We start from the raw sequence: 17,841 nt of genomic DNA on the forward strand, positions 1-17,841 counted from the left end.
ATGCACAAATTACACTCAATAAACATGACAGTCTTTTTTAAATTAGTTTATTAAAAGCCACTTCTCATGCTAAACCTTAGAAAGATGACACTCATGCTTAGGAATTCTTCAACTATTTTGAGGGTTTTTCTACCAATTTCTTCAATTATTTATTTTTCTAAAAAAAATATAGATTTATAGTAAAATGTTTAAGGAGATAAGGAATTAAACCTACTCATCTTTAATAGTTAGGCTAATAGTCATGTTTGATTAAAACAAAATTTCAAGTAAGAAAATGCAAGATGAATGCTATAAATGTAACTATATAAAGCATTTTCTGTTTGACATTTTTGTATCTAGTCTTAGAAAACTTAAACTTATTTCTTAGAAGTTTAAGTTTTATTTTTTATATTTATTTTCTTTACTTTCAAAAATGTATTTTAGATGTGAAGTTTTTTAAATGAACTTAATGGATGATAGTCTTAAATTTGCAAAAGTTTTGATATCACAATTAAATTCCCTTTTGTTTGATATTTCAACCAAATTTAATGTTGTTTACATGTTAAAGAAACATTTCTAAGCATAAAACATTTTCTTTCATTGTGTCTTAATCTCAAAGCTTTTGCAAATACGTATAACTAGATAAAAATGACAAGTTCTTTTATGCTTACTTATACATATTGTCATGCTAACAGAAAAATGAGTCTAAGGTGCACAAAATTAGAATGACTTGATCAAATAACTAGTTTCTACCAGTGATTTTTATAAAAGAGTTTTCTGATATTAAAATTAAAAGAAGCACGTGGAAAATTGGTTGAGATTGATTAGATACACCACAAAAATATTTAATTATGGTAGAGTTTGTTTTTTGTGGTTTTCAAAACTGTCTCTAGTTTTCGGAGCTTTTAAAAAACAACCCACGAAGTTTTAATTTTTCTATTCAAAATTTTTTTCCAGTGGATTTAGTAAACATAACCGTAGTTAAGTTTTTTGTTTTAAAATTTTTAAATTAATTTTTTTGGCGGTTTTTCTGCAAACTGCCAGTAAGCACTAGTATATATTCAGAATTCTTAGTTTTTCTCATTTGTTGGGTTGCTGTTTTCTTTTTTCGTCTTCTGGTTTCACTCCTTCTTCTCCACTACTTCACATTCGTTTTTCTTCCCTTCTCAGCTTCCCTTTTCCTTATTCAAACTTCTCACCATCTTCTAGGTTCTCTCAATCCTTCTCCAATTGTTATTGTAAGCTCTCACTCACTACTTTCCTTCGTCGCTTCTTACTACAAAAATATTTAATTATAGTAGGGGTTTTCTTTTTCGCGATTTTCGAAATTGCCTCTACTTTTCGGAGCTTTTAAAAAACAATCCACAAAATTTTAATTTTTCTATTCAAAACACTTTTTTCAGCGGGTTTAGTAAACAACCGCAATTAAGTTTTCTATTTTAATTTTTTGGCGGTTTTTCTACAAACCGCCGGTAAGCACTAGTATATATTCGCAATCCCTAGTTTTCCCCATTTGTTGCGTCGCTGTTTTCTTTTTCATCTTCTGGTTTCACTCTTTCTTCTCCACCACTTCACATTCACTTTTCCTTCTTCCCTTCTCATTTTCCTTCTTAGCTTCCCTTCTCCTTATTCAAACTTCTCACCATCTTTTAGGTTCTCTCAATCCTTCTCCAATTGTTATTGCAAGCTCTCTGATATAGGAAGTCTAGGAATAGAGATTATTCGAAGAACTTCAAGAATTTAGGGATTCAATTGAATCCGAACCAGAGAATTTGAAAAGAAGAAGTTGTTTCTGTGGTAAGAATCGTGCCTCTCCTCTCCCTCTGAGAAGAGTATTTATTTGAAAACCAAAAGGGATAACAAATTCTACTACCTTCTAACAGAATTGCAACAGAAGTAATTAAAGTATTTTGCCACGTGGAACCACGTGCCTTTTATTTAAATCCCTATATCAATTCCCCTGCCTTCAAAAAAATCCTTGACCTCAAGGATTAAAATTCGGATATTTCTTCTTCAAATCAAAGAAGTATTCCCAAGTGGCATCTTCTAACAATTGGTGCTTCCACTTCACTAAGACTTTGGTTACAGCTTTGTTGCCCCGCTTCACAGTTGTTCGATCCAGAATTTCCTCAGGTTCTTTACCCCCCATAACACCGTCAAATTCTGCAGGAAGGAAGTTGGAACTAGGTGCGTGACCCACCTTTCTTCTAAGCTGCGAAATGTGAAAAACATCATGAATTTTTGACCCCTGCGGAAGCCTGAGCTTATAAGCCACTGCTCCAATCTGATCCACTGTTTGAAATGGGCCAAAATATTTAGGTGCTAATTTGGCGTTAGATCTAAATGCCACAGAAATTTGGCGGTATGGATGGAGCTTCACATACACAAAATCACCAATATCATAGGATCGGTCACTCCTCTTCTTATCAGCCAATTGCTTCATTCTATCTTGCGCCCTTTTCATGTGAAATTTGACTAGTTTTAAGGCCTCCTCTCTTTTCTGCAAACTTCTGTCAATGATTTCCACCTTTGACTCCCCTGGTAAATAAGGAAGGTAAAGTGGAGGGGGTTGTCCAAACATCACCTCATAAGGACTGCACTTTATGGCCGTATGATGAGTGGTATTGTACCACCATTCGGCTAAAGGAAGCCATTTAGCCCACTCATGGGAAGTATCACAACACATACAACGTAAGAACGTCTCCAAACATCTATTCACAACTTCAGATTGGCCATCGGTTTGGGGATGATAAGAGGATGAAAGGTGCAATTGAACTCCCTGTAGTGACATCAAATCCTTCCAAAATTGACTAACAAAGATGGGGTCTCGGTCACTGGTGATAGAATCTGGAAAACCATGCAATTTGAACACGTTGTCCAAGAAGGATTGAGCAACTTCAGTAGCACTATAAGGATGTTTTAAGGACATGAAGTGAGCAGCTTTACTTAATCTGTCCACCACCACATATATAACTTGTTTACCGTTGGATGGTGGTAAACCTTCAATAAAATCCATGGTGATATGCTGCCATATCCTCTCTGGTATTGGTAAGGGTTGCAGCAAACCTGGAGAAGCAGATGTGTCATATTTGCATTTTTGACAGATCTCACATGTTAGTACAAACCGACTAACATCTTTGGTCATACCCCGCCAATATACTACTGATTTCAACCGTTTTAATGTAGCATCCCTACCAGAGTGGCCACTAGTAGAACCTGCATGTACCCAATGCAATAACTCATTTCTCAAGGCACCATCTTTCCCTACAACCAATCTGCCTTTCCTTCTAAGTTCATTTTGAGTCCAAGTATAATGTTTATGTGAGGAAGTATCTTTTTGTAATTCCTGGAGCAGTTTTTGAATGCTCACATCATTATGCCAAGAAGCTATAATTCTAGTCAACATGTTGCTTTCAGGGATGAGATTTGTGATAGCTTGGCAGTCCACAATTTCTTGTCTAGATAAAGCATCGGCTGCTACATTTTCCCTGCCTTGTTTGAATTCAATTGTAAAATCAAATTCCATTAACTTCACCAGCCATTTCTGTTGGAATGCTGTAGTCAATCTTTGACTCAATATATACTGCAAGCTTCTATGGTCTGTGCAGATAACAAAGTGTCTATTCAACAAATAATGCCTCCATTTTTGGACTGCGAAAACCACTGCTAGCAATTCTTTTTCATAGGTGGAAAGTGATTGTTGTTGGATATTGAGAATCCGGCTAATAAAAGCAATTGGGTGGTGATCTTGCATCAGGACAGCACCAATTCCCGAACCTGAAGCATCCACCTCAACCACAAACACCTTAGAAAAATTAGGTAATGCTAATACTGGAGATTGGGTCAAACAATCCTTGAGAGATTGAAATGCAGCCTTGGCCTCCTCAGACCAATAGAAACTATCTTTCTTCAACATATTAGTCAATGGTCGTGCAATACTACCATACCCCCGAACAAAGCGTCGATAGTATCCGGCAAGTCCCAAAAATCCTCTCAACTGTTTCAAGGACGTTGGAATAGGCCAATTCTGGACAGCCAAGATTTTTGCAGGGTCGGTGGATACACCCTCCTTTGTGATAAAATGGCCTAAATACTCAACTCGTTCTACACCAAAGTAGCATTTGGATTTCTTAGCATACAAAGAATTTTGGCGCATAGTCAATAATACGCTATGCAAATGCGAAAGGTGATGTGGAAGATCCTTGCTGTATATTAATATATCATCAAAGAACACCAAAAGAAAGTGTCGCAAATAATCCTTGAAAACATCATTCATGAGACCTTGGAAGGTGGCTGGAGCATTAGTTAAGCCAAATGGCATAACTAAATACTCAAAGTGACCTCCGTGGGTCTTAAATGCAGTTTTATGAATATCACCATCCTCCATTCGTACTTGATTATATCCGGACCGTAAATCAATTTTAGAAAACACCATAGAACCATGTAACTCATCTAACAGATCATCCACTAAAGGAATAGGAAATCTATCCTTAATGGTTTGTTTATTAAGGTCTCGGTAATCTACACAAAGTCTCCAAGAGCCATCTTTTTTTCCAACCAAAACAACAGGGCTAGCAAAAGGGCTGCTACTTTGCTGTATGATACCAGATTTAAGAGAGTCTTGCACCAATTTATCAATAATATCCTTCTGCTGTTTAGCATACCTATAGGGCCGCTTGTTGATAGGATTGGCGCCTGTAACCAAGGGAATTTTGTGATCATGACCAGGTCGTGTAGGAGGCAGAGTGGTAGGTTCTTGAAAAATATCATCAAATTGTAACAATAATGCCTCTATAGAGTTAGGAATGGGCTGGCAGTCCGCATGTGTAGTCAAGGAGTGGAAGAGAACATCGTTATCCTGGTCACACAATTGCAATAGGGATAAATGAACACCACCAGTAATTGTTTTCTGCAACTGTCTTTTTCTAGCAGTTTTCAGCCCACTATCAGTAGTACCTCTCAAAACCATCCTCTTGCCCTGGACAAAAAATTGCATAGTCAACTTATCAAAATTCCAAGTAATGTCTCCAAGGGTAACCAACCATTCAATTCCTAATACCACATCACAGCATCCTAAAGGAATTAGAAGCATATCTGAGGTAAATTCCCTATTGTGCATTGTCCAAGGAAAATGTTTAGCAATAGCAGTGATGTTTACTCGAGCCCCATCAGCCACTGCTACACTTAAAGGGGAAATAGCAGTCAGCGGATAGCCCAATTGTTTAGCTACTGACTCATCCAAGAAATTATGGGTACTGCCGCTGTCAATGAGTATATGCAGGGGTTTCTTCTTAAAGTAACCAGTCACCCTCATAGTGTTGAAGGTTGCGATACCAGTCAAGGCATTAACTGATATGTGAGGGTCCAAGGAAGGATTATCATCTTCGTGTGTATCATCAAGCTGATCGACAAGTTCCTCCTCATTGTCACTTACCTCTAGAACATGAATCTCCAATTTCTTATGTGTCAAAGCATGGGCAGGGCTGTAAGGTTCCTCACAAAAATAGCAAAGGCCCTTTGATCTCCTCTCAGTCATAAAAGCAGGAGTGAGTTTCTTATTAGAGTGTCGTTGGTTTGTCTGTGAGTCAGGTGGTTTGTTCAGAGGGTTCGGTGTAGGCAAAATGGCCTTTGTGTTCGTATATGCACTCGGGGATTTAAGAGAAAATTTGGGCGGCATGCTTGAAGCATAAGCGGACTCATACAATTTAGCCAAATGGAATGCCTTTCTTAAATCCTGGGGTTGAAACATTTTGACAGTCAGTTGAATATCCTTCTTCAAACCGCCTAAGAAACAACTCAACAAATGGTTGTCACTGAGATCCAATCGAGAAGTTATAACATCAAAGTGATCATGATATTCAACCACAGAACCAGTTTGCCTTAATTTCATAAGGTCTGACATCGGGTCATCATCGATCTCACCAAAACGATCTATCAATATACGAGTAAAGTCGGTCCAAGTTGGAAGGTGACCGCCTGGAAGAGTCTTAATAAAAGAAGTATGCCACTGCAGTGCCTTTCCTTCAAAATGGATTACCGCTAATTTCACACGAAAATCTTCCGGAGTGCCGTCAATCGCAAAGAACGTTTCACACTGATAAATCCACTGTTGGATTGCATCACCGCCAAAGCGTGGAAAATCGATTCGAGCCAAACGGGTGCCACAAGAATAGGTGGAGTTCGAGTTGCGGGCACCTCTAGAATTAGTATTGCGCCCTGAAGCATCATTCCCAGATTCAGAGGTCTGGTGTAAGGTCTCCAAAATGCGCCGATCAACCGATGCTTCAATTGCTTGCCGAATTGAAGCTGTAAGCTCAATTAAACGTTCGTCGAGTTTCGAAATAATTTTGTTCTCTAATCGCTCCTCTTGTTCGCGCATTGCTGCTTGAAGACGAGTTGCCTCTGCCATAAGTGCCGATGGAAGGTCCAAGCTGATACCACTGATATAGGAAGTCTAGGAATAGAGATTATTCGAAGAACTTCAAGAATTTAGGGATTCAATTGAATCCGAACCAGAGAATTTGAAAAGAAGAAGTTGTTTCTGTGGTAAGAATCGTGCCTCTCCTCTCCCTCTGAGAAGAGTATTTATTTGAAAACCAAAAGGGATAACAAATTCTACTACCTTCTAACAGAATTGCAACAGAAGTAATTAAAGTATTTTGCCACGTGGAACCACGTGCCTTTTATTTAAATCCCTATATCACTCTCACTCACTACTTTCCTTCGTCACTTTTCATTACAAAAATATTTAATTATAGTAGGGTTTTTTTTTGTGGTTTTCAAAACTGTCTCTAGTTTCTGGAGCTTTTAAAAAACAATCTACGAAGTTTTAATTTTTCTATTCAAAACTTTTTTTAAACATAACCGCAGTTAAGTTTTCTATTTTAAATTTTTTAAATTAATTTTTTGGCGATTTTTCTGCAAACCGCCGGTAAGCACTAGTATATATTCACAATCCCTAGTTTTCCCCATTTACTACGTCACTGTTTTCTTTTTTCATCTTCTGGTTTCACTCCTTCTTCTCCACCACTTCACATTCGCTTTTCCTTCTTCCCTTCTCATTTTCCCTTCTTAGCTTCCCTTCTTCTTATTCAAACATCTCACCATCTTCTAAGTTCTTTCAATCCTTCTCCAATCGTTATTGTCGGCTCTCACTCACTACCTTCCTTCGTCACTTCTTTAGGTTAGATCACTCTTTTTCTTTTTTTTTTATCTCTTTGTAGTTTGTATCGCTTGTTTGTTCTTTCACACATGCGAATCAAATTTGTATGAACTTAATCGATAGCCACAAAAAGCACAACCCTATGTCTTGCACGAAACCACCCGCGGCGGTGAATCCAGTGTTGGCAGAGCTGCCAACAACGTAACCCGTAAGCTATTGATGAAATTTAATTTGTTTCTATTGATGAAACTTAATTTGTTTTTTTAAAGCATTTCTAACACTTCCGATTTCTATAATGATAAGGGTTTCTCTACTAGAATCTCAAATAGCACTACTCTAGAAGGAGCAAGCAATGGTTTATTTAGGTGGTATAATTGTTGGATTTGAAATTGAAAGCATTGATGATCTAATATACTTTGCAAATGCATTTGGAGCAATCCAATTAAGGTATGAACTGGAACTACTTCTTACTTGTACACTGTTGCCTCTGAATTTTTTTCATTATTATTTTGTTGTTGTGAAAGCATTATATGGCTTGATTCAAGATTCACGACCATTCATGTGATGCTATTGTAATGATTTCTTAAAGTATGAGTTCTTTGATATTTAGGAAATTTTTTTTATAGATGTACTTGCAGTTCTTGATAGATGATGGAGCACTCTGCCTCCATTACATTTTCCTACCATGTCAACATCAATCTTTCCTTTATTACAAGAATTGCTACACGAAATTTATTTACCGTTTTTCTTTTCATTTAGCTTTTTGTTGGGTTTCTGTGCTTTTGATCGACTGAGTGGATTCCACAATTTAGGTTACAAATTTTGAGTATGTTGTTAAGGCTGAAGCTGCAACAGAGGAGGTTGTAGGAGTTTAGTGTCATGGGAAAAGGGAAGCGTAACCAGAAGCTGGTATCTAATCCTATTATTTATGCCATTGTTTTCTTTAATTTATTTATGCTTCTTTTATCCTATTTTCTAGCTAAGCATTAATATTATTGATATATTGTGATTTATGTAGCTAACTTATAATGGAATAAACTTATTAATATGCTTCATACTTCGAAAGTATCACCCTTATGTTTGCAAATAGTGTTTTTAGTGTAACAAATTTCTTATATTATTTGTGAAAAAGAGAAATGAAGATAGAAACTTTTTCATCAAGAAAGATTGTATCTAAGGATTCTAATACCAAATTGGTGGTTGTCAGGTAAACCAATGCTGAATTGGGGCATTAGGAAGCACATTTCTTTGGGAGCAGCAAGAGGACTATTGTACCTTCATGAGCAATTTCCATAGTGAGGGGCATAAGACAACACATTGCTTTGGGAGTAGCAAGAGGACTATTGTACCTTCATGAGCAATTTCTACAATGAGGGGCATAATGGGGCATATTATTTGAATATTGTTGTCTAGTAAGAAAGGATATCAAGAGTGAATCCTTAATGTTACTAACCTTGAATGCGATAAGAAGAATTATGTGAGACATCATTTGATTATTATCTATGATTACAGAATGGATATGTAAATGGTTCACAGTCTTGGTCATATGGTTTAGGTAGCTATAAAAAATGTGGAAACTATTTCGTGTGAGAGTAAATATTTTATATGCTTGTTTTTCTTTAATAGAAGTGGGATTTAATTTAATATACTGCCTACTGATGTAGCTGGTTATCTTCACATAATCAATCAAATGAAGGAGCTCATAACTGGAGCAGGCAAGAAGGCCTATACTTTGCTTATGGGAAAGCCAAACCCAGCTAAACTTGCTTACTTTCCTGAGGTGAAATTTACTACATCCGTAGTATATATTTCAGTCTGTCTTTTTGTAAAAACTTTCTAACATTTATATATTAACAATTAGAAAATTATTTTCTCACTTATATATATACTTTATGATATTTTCTCACTGATGTAGATATTTTATGATATTTTTCTCATTAGAATAAAGTTACTTTACTTAGGAGTGGAACACATATTGATCACTTTGTCTTAATAAAGCTAATGCATACCATTAATATATTAACAACTAATTATTATTTTATATTGTAGGTATCTAAACAAATAAGTATATTAAATGATGAAGTGTACCAAATGATGAAGGTAATGAAGATCATGAACAACATCAAAATTGATGATTATAATTTAGAAAATGTTTATTGTAATTTTTAAGATTGAACATGTTATTTCTTAAGTTGAACAATTAATTGTATTTCTAACATTTACAGTTTATTTTATGTAATAATATTTAATTTTGGTTTCAGATTCTGGTTTATTACTAAAATATTTTTTATGATCATTAAATTCATTTAAATAATAAAAAAAATTAAATTATTTACATTACCGGCAGTTTTGAAAATCCCAACTACGAAATTCAGTAATTACCGACAGTTTTGGGGAACTCTCACAAGTACCAAATCTCAGCAATTACCAGCAATTTTCATAAAAACCCTGCAAATAGCAACGATTTTCAGAAAACCCATGCAAATAGCGGCGATTTTCAAAAGACTCCGCTAATAGTGGCAATTTTCACACATAACTACCAGAAAATATTTGTGACGGTGCTTTTCCAAGTGATTTTCCCAACCATGGGAAATGTATTTACCAGAGGTTAAAACCGCCGAAAATATAAAAAAAAATCTTGGTAAAATTTTAGATTTCTGTAGTGATACAAGAGTAAAATAAATAATTTGATGATAAATAACTTTAACATCTATCAAAATTTTACATCATTATTAAAATGTTTTCTCGCATAATTCTTAATTAACACTTGTTTTCCTAGTGCATACACACATTAAGGACATTATCAAAGTATCAAGTGTTTTGGAATTGAGAATTTCTTTTTGGCAATTCTTTCATTTATTTTTCGTTTAATGTTATTGCATGCTTTTCATTGAATTTTTAAATTTGTGCGAATTTAATATTTCTATCATTCTTGGTGTTGAGTTTTCATGACTTAGGAATTGAGTCATTCTTGCTTATTTTGTGTAATGACTAGCATTTGCTTAAAAATGTATTCTTTATTATATTTCACCATTTTACCTAGGCATGGCCAAAATTATAATTAATGAATATTTTTTTTATATTTCATGACATGCAGTTTCAAGAGGCATGTCAAAATTATGTAATGCTAAAAAATATCAAACCTCAGAAAGGCTTTGAGTCAATAATTATATAGAATTTCTAAAATCATTGATGCAGTTTATTTTTGCCTTTCTAAAGAGAGCATTTCTATACATAAGTCATGTTAAATTAAGATTCTTCACCAGAATTTTGAGCACTAGATGTCAACCACACTACACATGAAAACTTATTTTCATTGATATATCGAAGTGAAATTATCACTCATTTTTTTTATATTTGAATTTTTGTGAGAAAGTTCATCCCTGAAAAATTGAACTTATTTTAACAAAGTGTATATTTTTCAAAATATGAATAAACATTTCATTTATCATCATTTACACAAACTTCACAATCTACAAAACTCTTAAATTAATATACCTAGATACATTCTTCACTACACATGAAACATTAATGGTATTTTCTATAATTTATCATTTCATCAAACTAAAGTGATCCCTAAGTAAAACTAGGAATTAGAATTAGGAAGACATTGCCTCAATATTTTCTTCTGCAGGTGGTGGTGGTAGCGTGTTAGATGACGCAGAACCATCAGCTTTTGTAGCTGCTAAAGTACTATATTTCCTAAGCACCCTATCTTTGTTTTTATTCCACCATTCTTCTGCTTGATGTTCATGGAACCTTCGTTTACTACACAAAAGATATGTATAAATATATCTTCAAAAACTAATTAAGAACGTGAAGATAGGAATAATTACAAAAAAAAAACAATATCATGTCACATAAAAGAATTCTCATAATCAACTAAGAACTTATGTAAACATGATAACATGGAAGAATGAAAACTATTTATTACTTAGTGACAAGAAAAACATAAAATTTATCAAATTTTGTGAATTTTATTTATGAAATGAAGATCACATATATAGTTGATGGGTTGCTTGCAAACCTAATAACGTATTCATCATTCATGCAATGTATTTATTAATCATTAACATATATAGATGCTATTATTGTCTTAGTTTACTCACAAGAACACAAACAAACTGAGTATACATACCCACATTTTCATATAAAGATAAAACTATTGCTAAATTTATAAAGTTAATGGTTGTATAACAATTCAAACATAACCAGAATGCATGTTGAGAAAGAAATTGAAAATTGTTGCATATAAAAACTAAATAACGACAGTACCTGAATCTAACTCGTTTGAAAGCCTTGATACCATTAGGCTTTACTATTAATGTTACATATACACCAGGTTCAAACTGTTCAATGACTTGTGTTTCTCCTTCTCTCATTGATCTTGAAGGTTCTCTTAGAGAGTTTTGTAAAGACATGGATGCTTCATTATTTGATAAATATGAGTTGTTACTTTCTTGAAGAACATTTCCTTCATCTCGTGATGATGATTCAACTCCTTCAGTTTCACTATTTTCGTCTTGCAATTTAGAAGAACTATCATTTGAGTCAAGTTTATTAGGAACATTTTGTTGTTGAGAATTGTTACTTGGGGATATGGAGGGCATTTCAGATTCTGAACTAACTCTCAGAAAATCTTCAGCTCCAGTAAGTATGGTTTTCCAATTTTCACTATCTAAAGTTTCTGGTGGCAACTTCTCCACCATTTCCTTCAACTGGATAAAAGGAAAAACAGATAAACTAAGTCAAGATTATATAAGAAAAGTTGAGGAGTTGACTTATGTTTTTGTTGCTTTTCATCCTCTTTTCTAACTGAAATATTCTTATTAAATGACATGATTAAGAGGGTAAACCTAAAAACAATTTCAAATTATGCATTTAAGTATGTTTATAATTTACATGATAAACAAATAAACAAGTTATCTAAATCATCTACGTTTATTACTTTTGTCATAAGCATCTATGCAAAAAACAAGTACATTAATAAAGGATTGGACGTAAATTGCAGAACATGTATATGATTCAAAATTCATGTTGATCTGTTTATTTATCACGAGGCAACATTTGGAGCAATGAAAATAAAGTTTAATAAATCCTCAAGTTTAAATACAACCTTGGAATATACAAAGCAAAAAATACCTGATCTACGGTAGAGTTAAAAAACTCTTTCGTAGTTTTATGTTTAGAAGATTCGTCTAGAGCTAAGGAAGTAGCTTCCCTAACATTTTTCTGAAGCTTTGCAATTTCCATTACTTGTTTTTGCTTCAAAGTTCGTAACTGAATGAAAAGAATATCCATAAAAACATGTTAATGATGTCATGTATGTATTCTTTCAGTGATATTCAAAGACAGTGCAGTAAATTTACCTGGTTTTGCAGCGTTGAAACTTGTTGATTTAGAAGTTCATTTGACTTGTTCAAACTTTCAATGAGACTTCTAGAAAATCCTGTTCGAGAACGTGGTGAGCTTGACCTTCTTGTATGAGGAGACGATGGTCTTGCAGGTGAAATTGGTGGTGGATTAGGAGATAAAGCAGACTTCATAACGTTTTGAGAGGAATTCATTGAATTTGAAAATGTAATCTCATTCAATTGTAGAAGTGTTGGAATTTGGGAAGATGCAGACATGGAAGGATAACTGCTTCCCAGCTTATTAGTCAATATTTGATGATATTTTACTGGTTCTGTGATTGGAGGCAAAATGAGTCTTGAAGACTTAATTTCTCCAGTGCCAAATCTTTCCCTTGAATCCATGGAAGAGCGAGGTGCAGAAGTAGTAGCAGTAATTTTTCTATTGAGATTTGCACTAGCACATGCCTCAACAGCTTTGAGTTTATTATAACAAGAGTCACACACACGATGTGGTTTTCCTGGTGTTGGAGCCAAGGCTGCTTTTAGTACTTTTCTTGAACTGCAACCATGACAATGCACTAATCCACAATTATAACAATTATGTCTCTTTCTAGTGAAACCAAATGGTTGTCTACAACCAGTGCAAATAGATTGGTCAACTCCAGACACCCATTTATGAATGCATATGCAAGATGTAAAGTTTGAGCCACATGAAATATTCTTCACATGTCTATCTTTCAAGGATTCCACTAATGTTGGAGACTTTCTATCTTCTATGTCTCCATGTCCCAATCTTCCATTAGCACCTTTACCCCATGTATATAGTTCACTTCTTGATGTTAAGGCTGCAACATGATGTGACCCACATGATATTTCCTCAACAAATTCACCCACTAACTTATCTTGTACTAGGATAGGTACTTTTCCATCAGCTAAAGGATTTCCCAATTGACCATTTTCAGTGTTTCCCATGGTGAAGACATGACCAGATGTAGTGAGGGCAACAGTCATTGTGTGCCCACAAGCTATTTGATGGAAGTTGTATTCAATAAGTGTAGAGACACAAGTTGGTTGAAGGTATGTTTCCTTATTTCCATGTCCCAAACGATATTTGTCACCATCTCCCCAAGTGAAAAGCTTTCTGGATAAAACATTTGAACCAGATTGAAAAGTAACCTCTACAATGGCTGCAGTATGCCATACTCCACATGAAACCTTAATAGTTTTCAATCCACTTAACAATTGCACCTCTTTTGGATATGATACACTTTGTCTATTTCCATGACCCAATACACCAAATGTTCCATCACCAAAGGTAAAGAGTTTCCCGTTAGAAGTTGCTAATGCAGAATGCCATGTGCCACATGATATAGATATAACTTGAAGCCCTTCTAGAGGACCACTAACCTTCTTTGGTATCCAATGGCTGACATCAGTTCCATGTCCAAGAAGTCCAACATTATATGTACCATCACCCCATGAGAAAAGATCATCAGAAGTAGACACGGCGCATGTATGATTCTCTCCACAAGCAACAAAATCCATGTTGGTAACTGCCAAAAACTCAACAAGATGAGGACGACTAAAATCTTTATCAATTCCATGACCAAGTCTGCCCCCAGATTCTTCTCCCCATGTAAAAACCTCTCCTTGTCGTGTTACTAAAGCAATGTGTCGCATTCCAGATGCAATCTGTTGAACATCAAGAACAACACTTGACTCCAATGGTTTGGGAATCAAGACATCTGTTGTAGCAGGGGGTTGAGTAACGAAAACATCATGTGAAATCCCATCTGCCCAAACCTCTCCCCATACATAAACATCACCAAGTGATTCTATGTCATCTGGTCCTGATCCTGAACTTGAAACACTAGGTGTACTTGACACACTGATACGAAAACCATCTCCAATACTTGTTCTTGGTTGCATATTAGCACGCTCTAACCCCACATCTGTACTTGCCAAATTCAATGAAGACTCATGACTATCAAAACCAAAAGGGACCTTGTTACCAGCAAAGCTTATAGCATATTGTAGTGTTGCAGCAAAACGATTACCATTTGGGATAACATTAACACCATCCTGTTAAAATTTCACAATTACTTAATTAACACCCTCGCCAACTAAACATTTCCATGAAAAATTATTACTACATGAAACAAAAGAAATGTTTATGATGCATTTTGATTTGAATCAAGTAGAAAGAATACACACATTTCACTTAGCCTTGATCCTTTCCATGGATTAGGAATGAAAACAAGAGAGAAAAGAAAAGAAAAAGATTGAATAGTTAAATTATTTGGATGAAAAGAGAATAAGTAAAGAATCAATGAATAATGAACATAAATGAATAACTCTCCCTCGTTTCTTTCTATTTTTTACTTAATTTATCTTTTATTTTCACTACTCAATCCAAAAAATGTTTCAATGCATTCATGTTAGTATATATAAAATAAAATTAGTAAAATCTTAAAAGAACAATTATTTAGCTCATTTTTAGTATATTCATGCTTATTTTTTTCAAAATTCAATCATTAATGTGTCATGTAACATATAAATATTGATACTTAACATTTGATAATTTATCAAATATGTTATCCTAAAAAGATGTCTTGTCTTGCCTTGTGCGCTACATATAAACTATTTTAAGCATAATACATCACTATGTATTTTTAACTTACTTCGTTAAAGTTTTAATATATATATATATATTTTAAAATTTACAGTACAAATATGGTTTAAATAAAATTTTCGTCATTTGTAATTTTTCTCCTACATCCAATTTTAAATTATAGACAATTGTTCCCGTGTTTCAGAAAACTTGCAATTTTGCTTCAACTCACTTTTTTTTTACATTTCCTTTTATTTCTTATATTTTGGTTAACTGAATCATTTTATAATGATATATTAAGTAAACATATTAGGTCTAGGATTAAATTGCTGTAAAATATAGCATATACTCACTCAAGGATTAAATTAAAAATATTACAATAAAAGTTGCATACTTTCTAAAACAAGGGGACGAAATGTCTATATCTAAAATATGAAGACTAAATTTATGAATTAATCAAATAAGTGAAAAAAATGTGTTTTATACTTAAAATATTGTAAAAGTAATTTAATGCCAAAGTCTTTTAAATAAAATATTATACTTTTATAAAGTATAATGAATATATTCATTCTAAATTTAATAAACTTATGAGTATGTTATATTTTGTAATACTTTTAATTCAAATCTAATTAGATTTTAATAATTGTAATTATAAATTTATTATATATACTGTCATTAAATTATTTTCAAAGTATATTTTTTCTCAAATAATTGTTAACAAGCATCATTGTTACCAAGTAATATCAGTAGTAATATTTAAAAAAAACATAAATTGTTAGTGATTATAATAAATATGATTAATAAATGGTATTTTATATTCTTGTAAAGTTATTACACACATTTCATACTTTTGTTAAGAGTTTAATAAAGTCATGTACATGAAGCCTACACTTGAATGGATGTGAAAAATAAAGAAATGAAAAATAAAATAAAATCAACATTTAATTTCACATAATTACAACCTTGCTTCAAACTTGAGAATTAAAAAAATTAGTCTCTGGTTGAAAATACACAAATAATAGTCCTTCAAAAAGAACAAACATAAAGTATAAAATATAAAGTGAACTGCATTAAGATTTCTTCTTGAAATATATACATTTATACATAATTTTTAAAAATTTTGTAAAAAACTTTTAATTAGTGTTAAAAACATTTCATTGTCAATTTTAATGCACCTTTGATCAGGGAAATCACTGTAATTGTAAAAAATTAAAGTTAAATAATGTAAATGGAATAGAAAAATATAATTATAATTTACTCTATATTATCGCATAAATAAAAAAACTCACATAAGAAAATCCACTTCCAAGGCTCCTATTTAACTTTTCCGATGAAATTAATGTATTAAGGCCTCTAAACCATGTCTCTGTCTCATCTTTGTCCTTGCATATCTATAAATAAATAAGAACAATATAATCATTTTATTAAAATTTAACATTAAATTCAAAATCAGAATGCAGTGTTAGGTTTTTTTCTGACCAAATCAAGTGTTCGCTCCCCATTATTATAAACAAGTGAAAATGAAAGATGATTCTTTTCTGGTTGCAAATATCTTCTAAAAACAGCCTACAAAGAAATTGTAATATAATTAAATGAGACATCTTTAAAAGATTGTTAACATGAACACAAATGTCACAACATTTATAATACTTACAGTTCTTTGTCCAGAGATAATATGTGAAACTGAAGATAATTTCAAATGCCTTTCCTTCTTATGAGAAATCCAAATCAACGTTTTCTCATCCTGTTAATTTCACTAGATATGAAATTATTTAGAGATATCAAAATCATCATACACAACTTCACTTTACAAATTAGAATAATCATGTTTATAATACTATATCTAAATTTAATATAATACAAAAATCTCACCAGAGAAAGTTTGAATGAACGAACTTTTGGCTTCGTTTTTCGACTGTACTTTATCAATTGAGTTCCTTTCTTCAAAGCAGTGAGTGTCTTCGTAAAATAATAATAAAAAAAATTAAATCCATATTAGTGATGCATAATAATCCTTATAACAAAATGTTGAATGAATTAACAAAACATGTCTTATTTTAAATAATTTCTATTCAAAAGAAGAATAAGAACACATCTTAGAGAAAATAACTTAAAGAAAAATTGAGGTGAAACTAACTTGCTCAATATCACGTTCAAGACTCCCATGACTAGCAGGATCTGCCATTCCATCTGAGAGAATTTGTAAGGAAATGGCCAAAGACAAAGCTCGAGCGATAACAATGGCGTCAAAATCTCCATAGATAGGTAAACTTTGTGCTTTGATCTTTCATCAAAATTGTAATACTGTGGGTGAAAATTTGAAATGAAAACAAAACAAAAAAGGTGGATATGATGTATTTTGAAGGTTGAAATCTGAAATAACTTCCACTATAGCCTTGTATGTGAATGTATGGGATCCAAAGATAAGGATGACCATGAACGAAAATTTCTTACCATTACCAAAAAATGGGAATGAAAATGTGGATAGGGGTTGTGAAATTAGCATCAAATGTCTTAAGTTGTGGAAAATTAGATTTAAGCAAAGAAATCATAATAAAAATTGCACATCAATGATAGAGAAAAACGATAAAGAGAGGGAAGAGGCGAAATGAGTGGGAAGTAAATGGTCAAATTTTGAGGAAGTGGGATACTTGCATTGTGTCCATGCCCACTAATAAACTAAACATCTTTTGCCACTTGGCTTCTTAAATACCCACACACATACATGTAAAGTA

At 33.2% G+C, this 17,841-nt stretch overlaps 1 protein-coding gene and 1 long non-coding RNA gene across 3 annotated transcripts; one reads left to right on the top strand and one right to left on the bottom strand.

Annotated features, from left to right (window-relative positions):
- The first annotated feature begins 6,970 nt into the window (after positions 1–6,970).
- On the top strand, positions 6,971–8,785 carry LOC124831982 (uncharacterized). The gene is made up of 4 exons (XR_015785184.1): positions 6,971–7,349; positions 7,445–7,588; positions 7,954–8,050; positions 8,349–8,785. It is a non-coding gene; the product is annotated as an uncharacterized LOC124831982 (long non-coding RNA).
- A 1,955-nt stretch (positions 8,786–10,740) lies between these two features.
- On the bottom strand, positions 10,741–17,300 carry LOC124831981 (PH, RCC1 and FYVE domains-containing protein 1-like). Of its 2 annotated transcripts, XM_047306088.2 has the most exons (9): positions 17,244–17,300; positions 16,979–17,065; positions 16,761–16,850; positions 16,586–16,672; positions 16,396–16,497; positions 12,511–14,577; positions 12,284–12,421; positions 11,417–11,859; positions 10,741–10,909 (listed from the first exon to the last, which is right to left on the bottom strand). In XM_047306088.2, exons 1-9 carry the CDS (start codon positions 17,289–17,291, stop codon positions 10,741–10,743), a joined length of 3,231 nt encoding a protein of 1,076 aa, XP_047162044.2. In that variant the 5' UTR covers positions 17,292–17,300. The 2 variants fall into 2 exon arrangements, with proteins under 2 accessions (XP_047162044.2, XP_087966196.1); XM_088110070.1 differs by lacking the exons at positions 16,586–16,672; positions 16,761–16,850; positions 16,979–17,065 and having other exon boundaries at positions 12,511–14,579; positions 16,473–16,497; positions 17,244–17,291.
- Between the last annotated feature and the right edge of the window lie 541 nt (positions 17,301–17,841).

The sequence above is a fragment of the Vigna umbellata genome, chromosome 3 (assembly GCF_029865625.1).
Source record: "Vigna umbellata cultivar VRB3 chromosome 3, Vumbellata_1.0, whole genome shotgun sequence".
NCBI classification, from domain to species: Eukaryota; Viridiplantae; Streptophyta; class Magnoliopsida; order Fabales; family Fabaceae; genus Vigna; species Vigna umbellata.

Excerpts from the sequence above, each read along its gene's own strand:
- LOC124831981 (XM_047306088.2), bottom strand. The coding sequence starts at position 17,291 with ATGGCAGATCCTGCTAGTCATGGGAGTCTTGAACGTGATATTGAGCAA. Across the intron at positions 16,851-16,978 it reads GTTCATTCAAACTTTCTCTG|GATGAGAAAACGTTGATTTG; the intron begins GTGAGATTTTTG and ends TGAAATTAACAG. Across the intron at positions 11,860-12,283 it reads TTAACTCTACCGTAGATCAG|TTGAAGGAAATGGTGGAGAA; the intron begins GTATTTTTTGCT and ends CCTTTTATCCAG.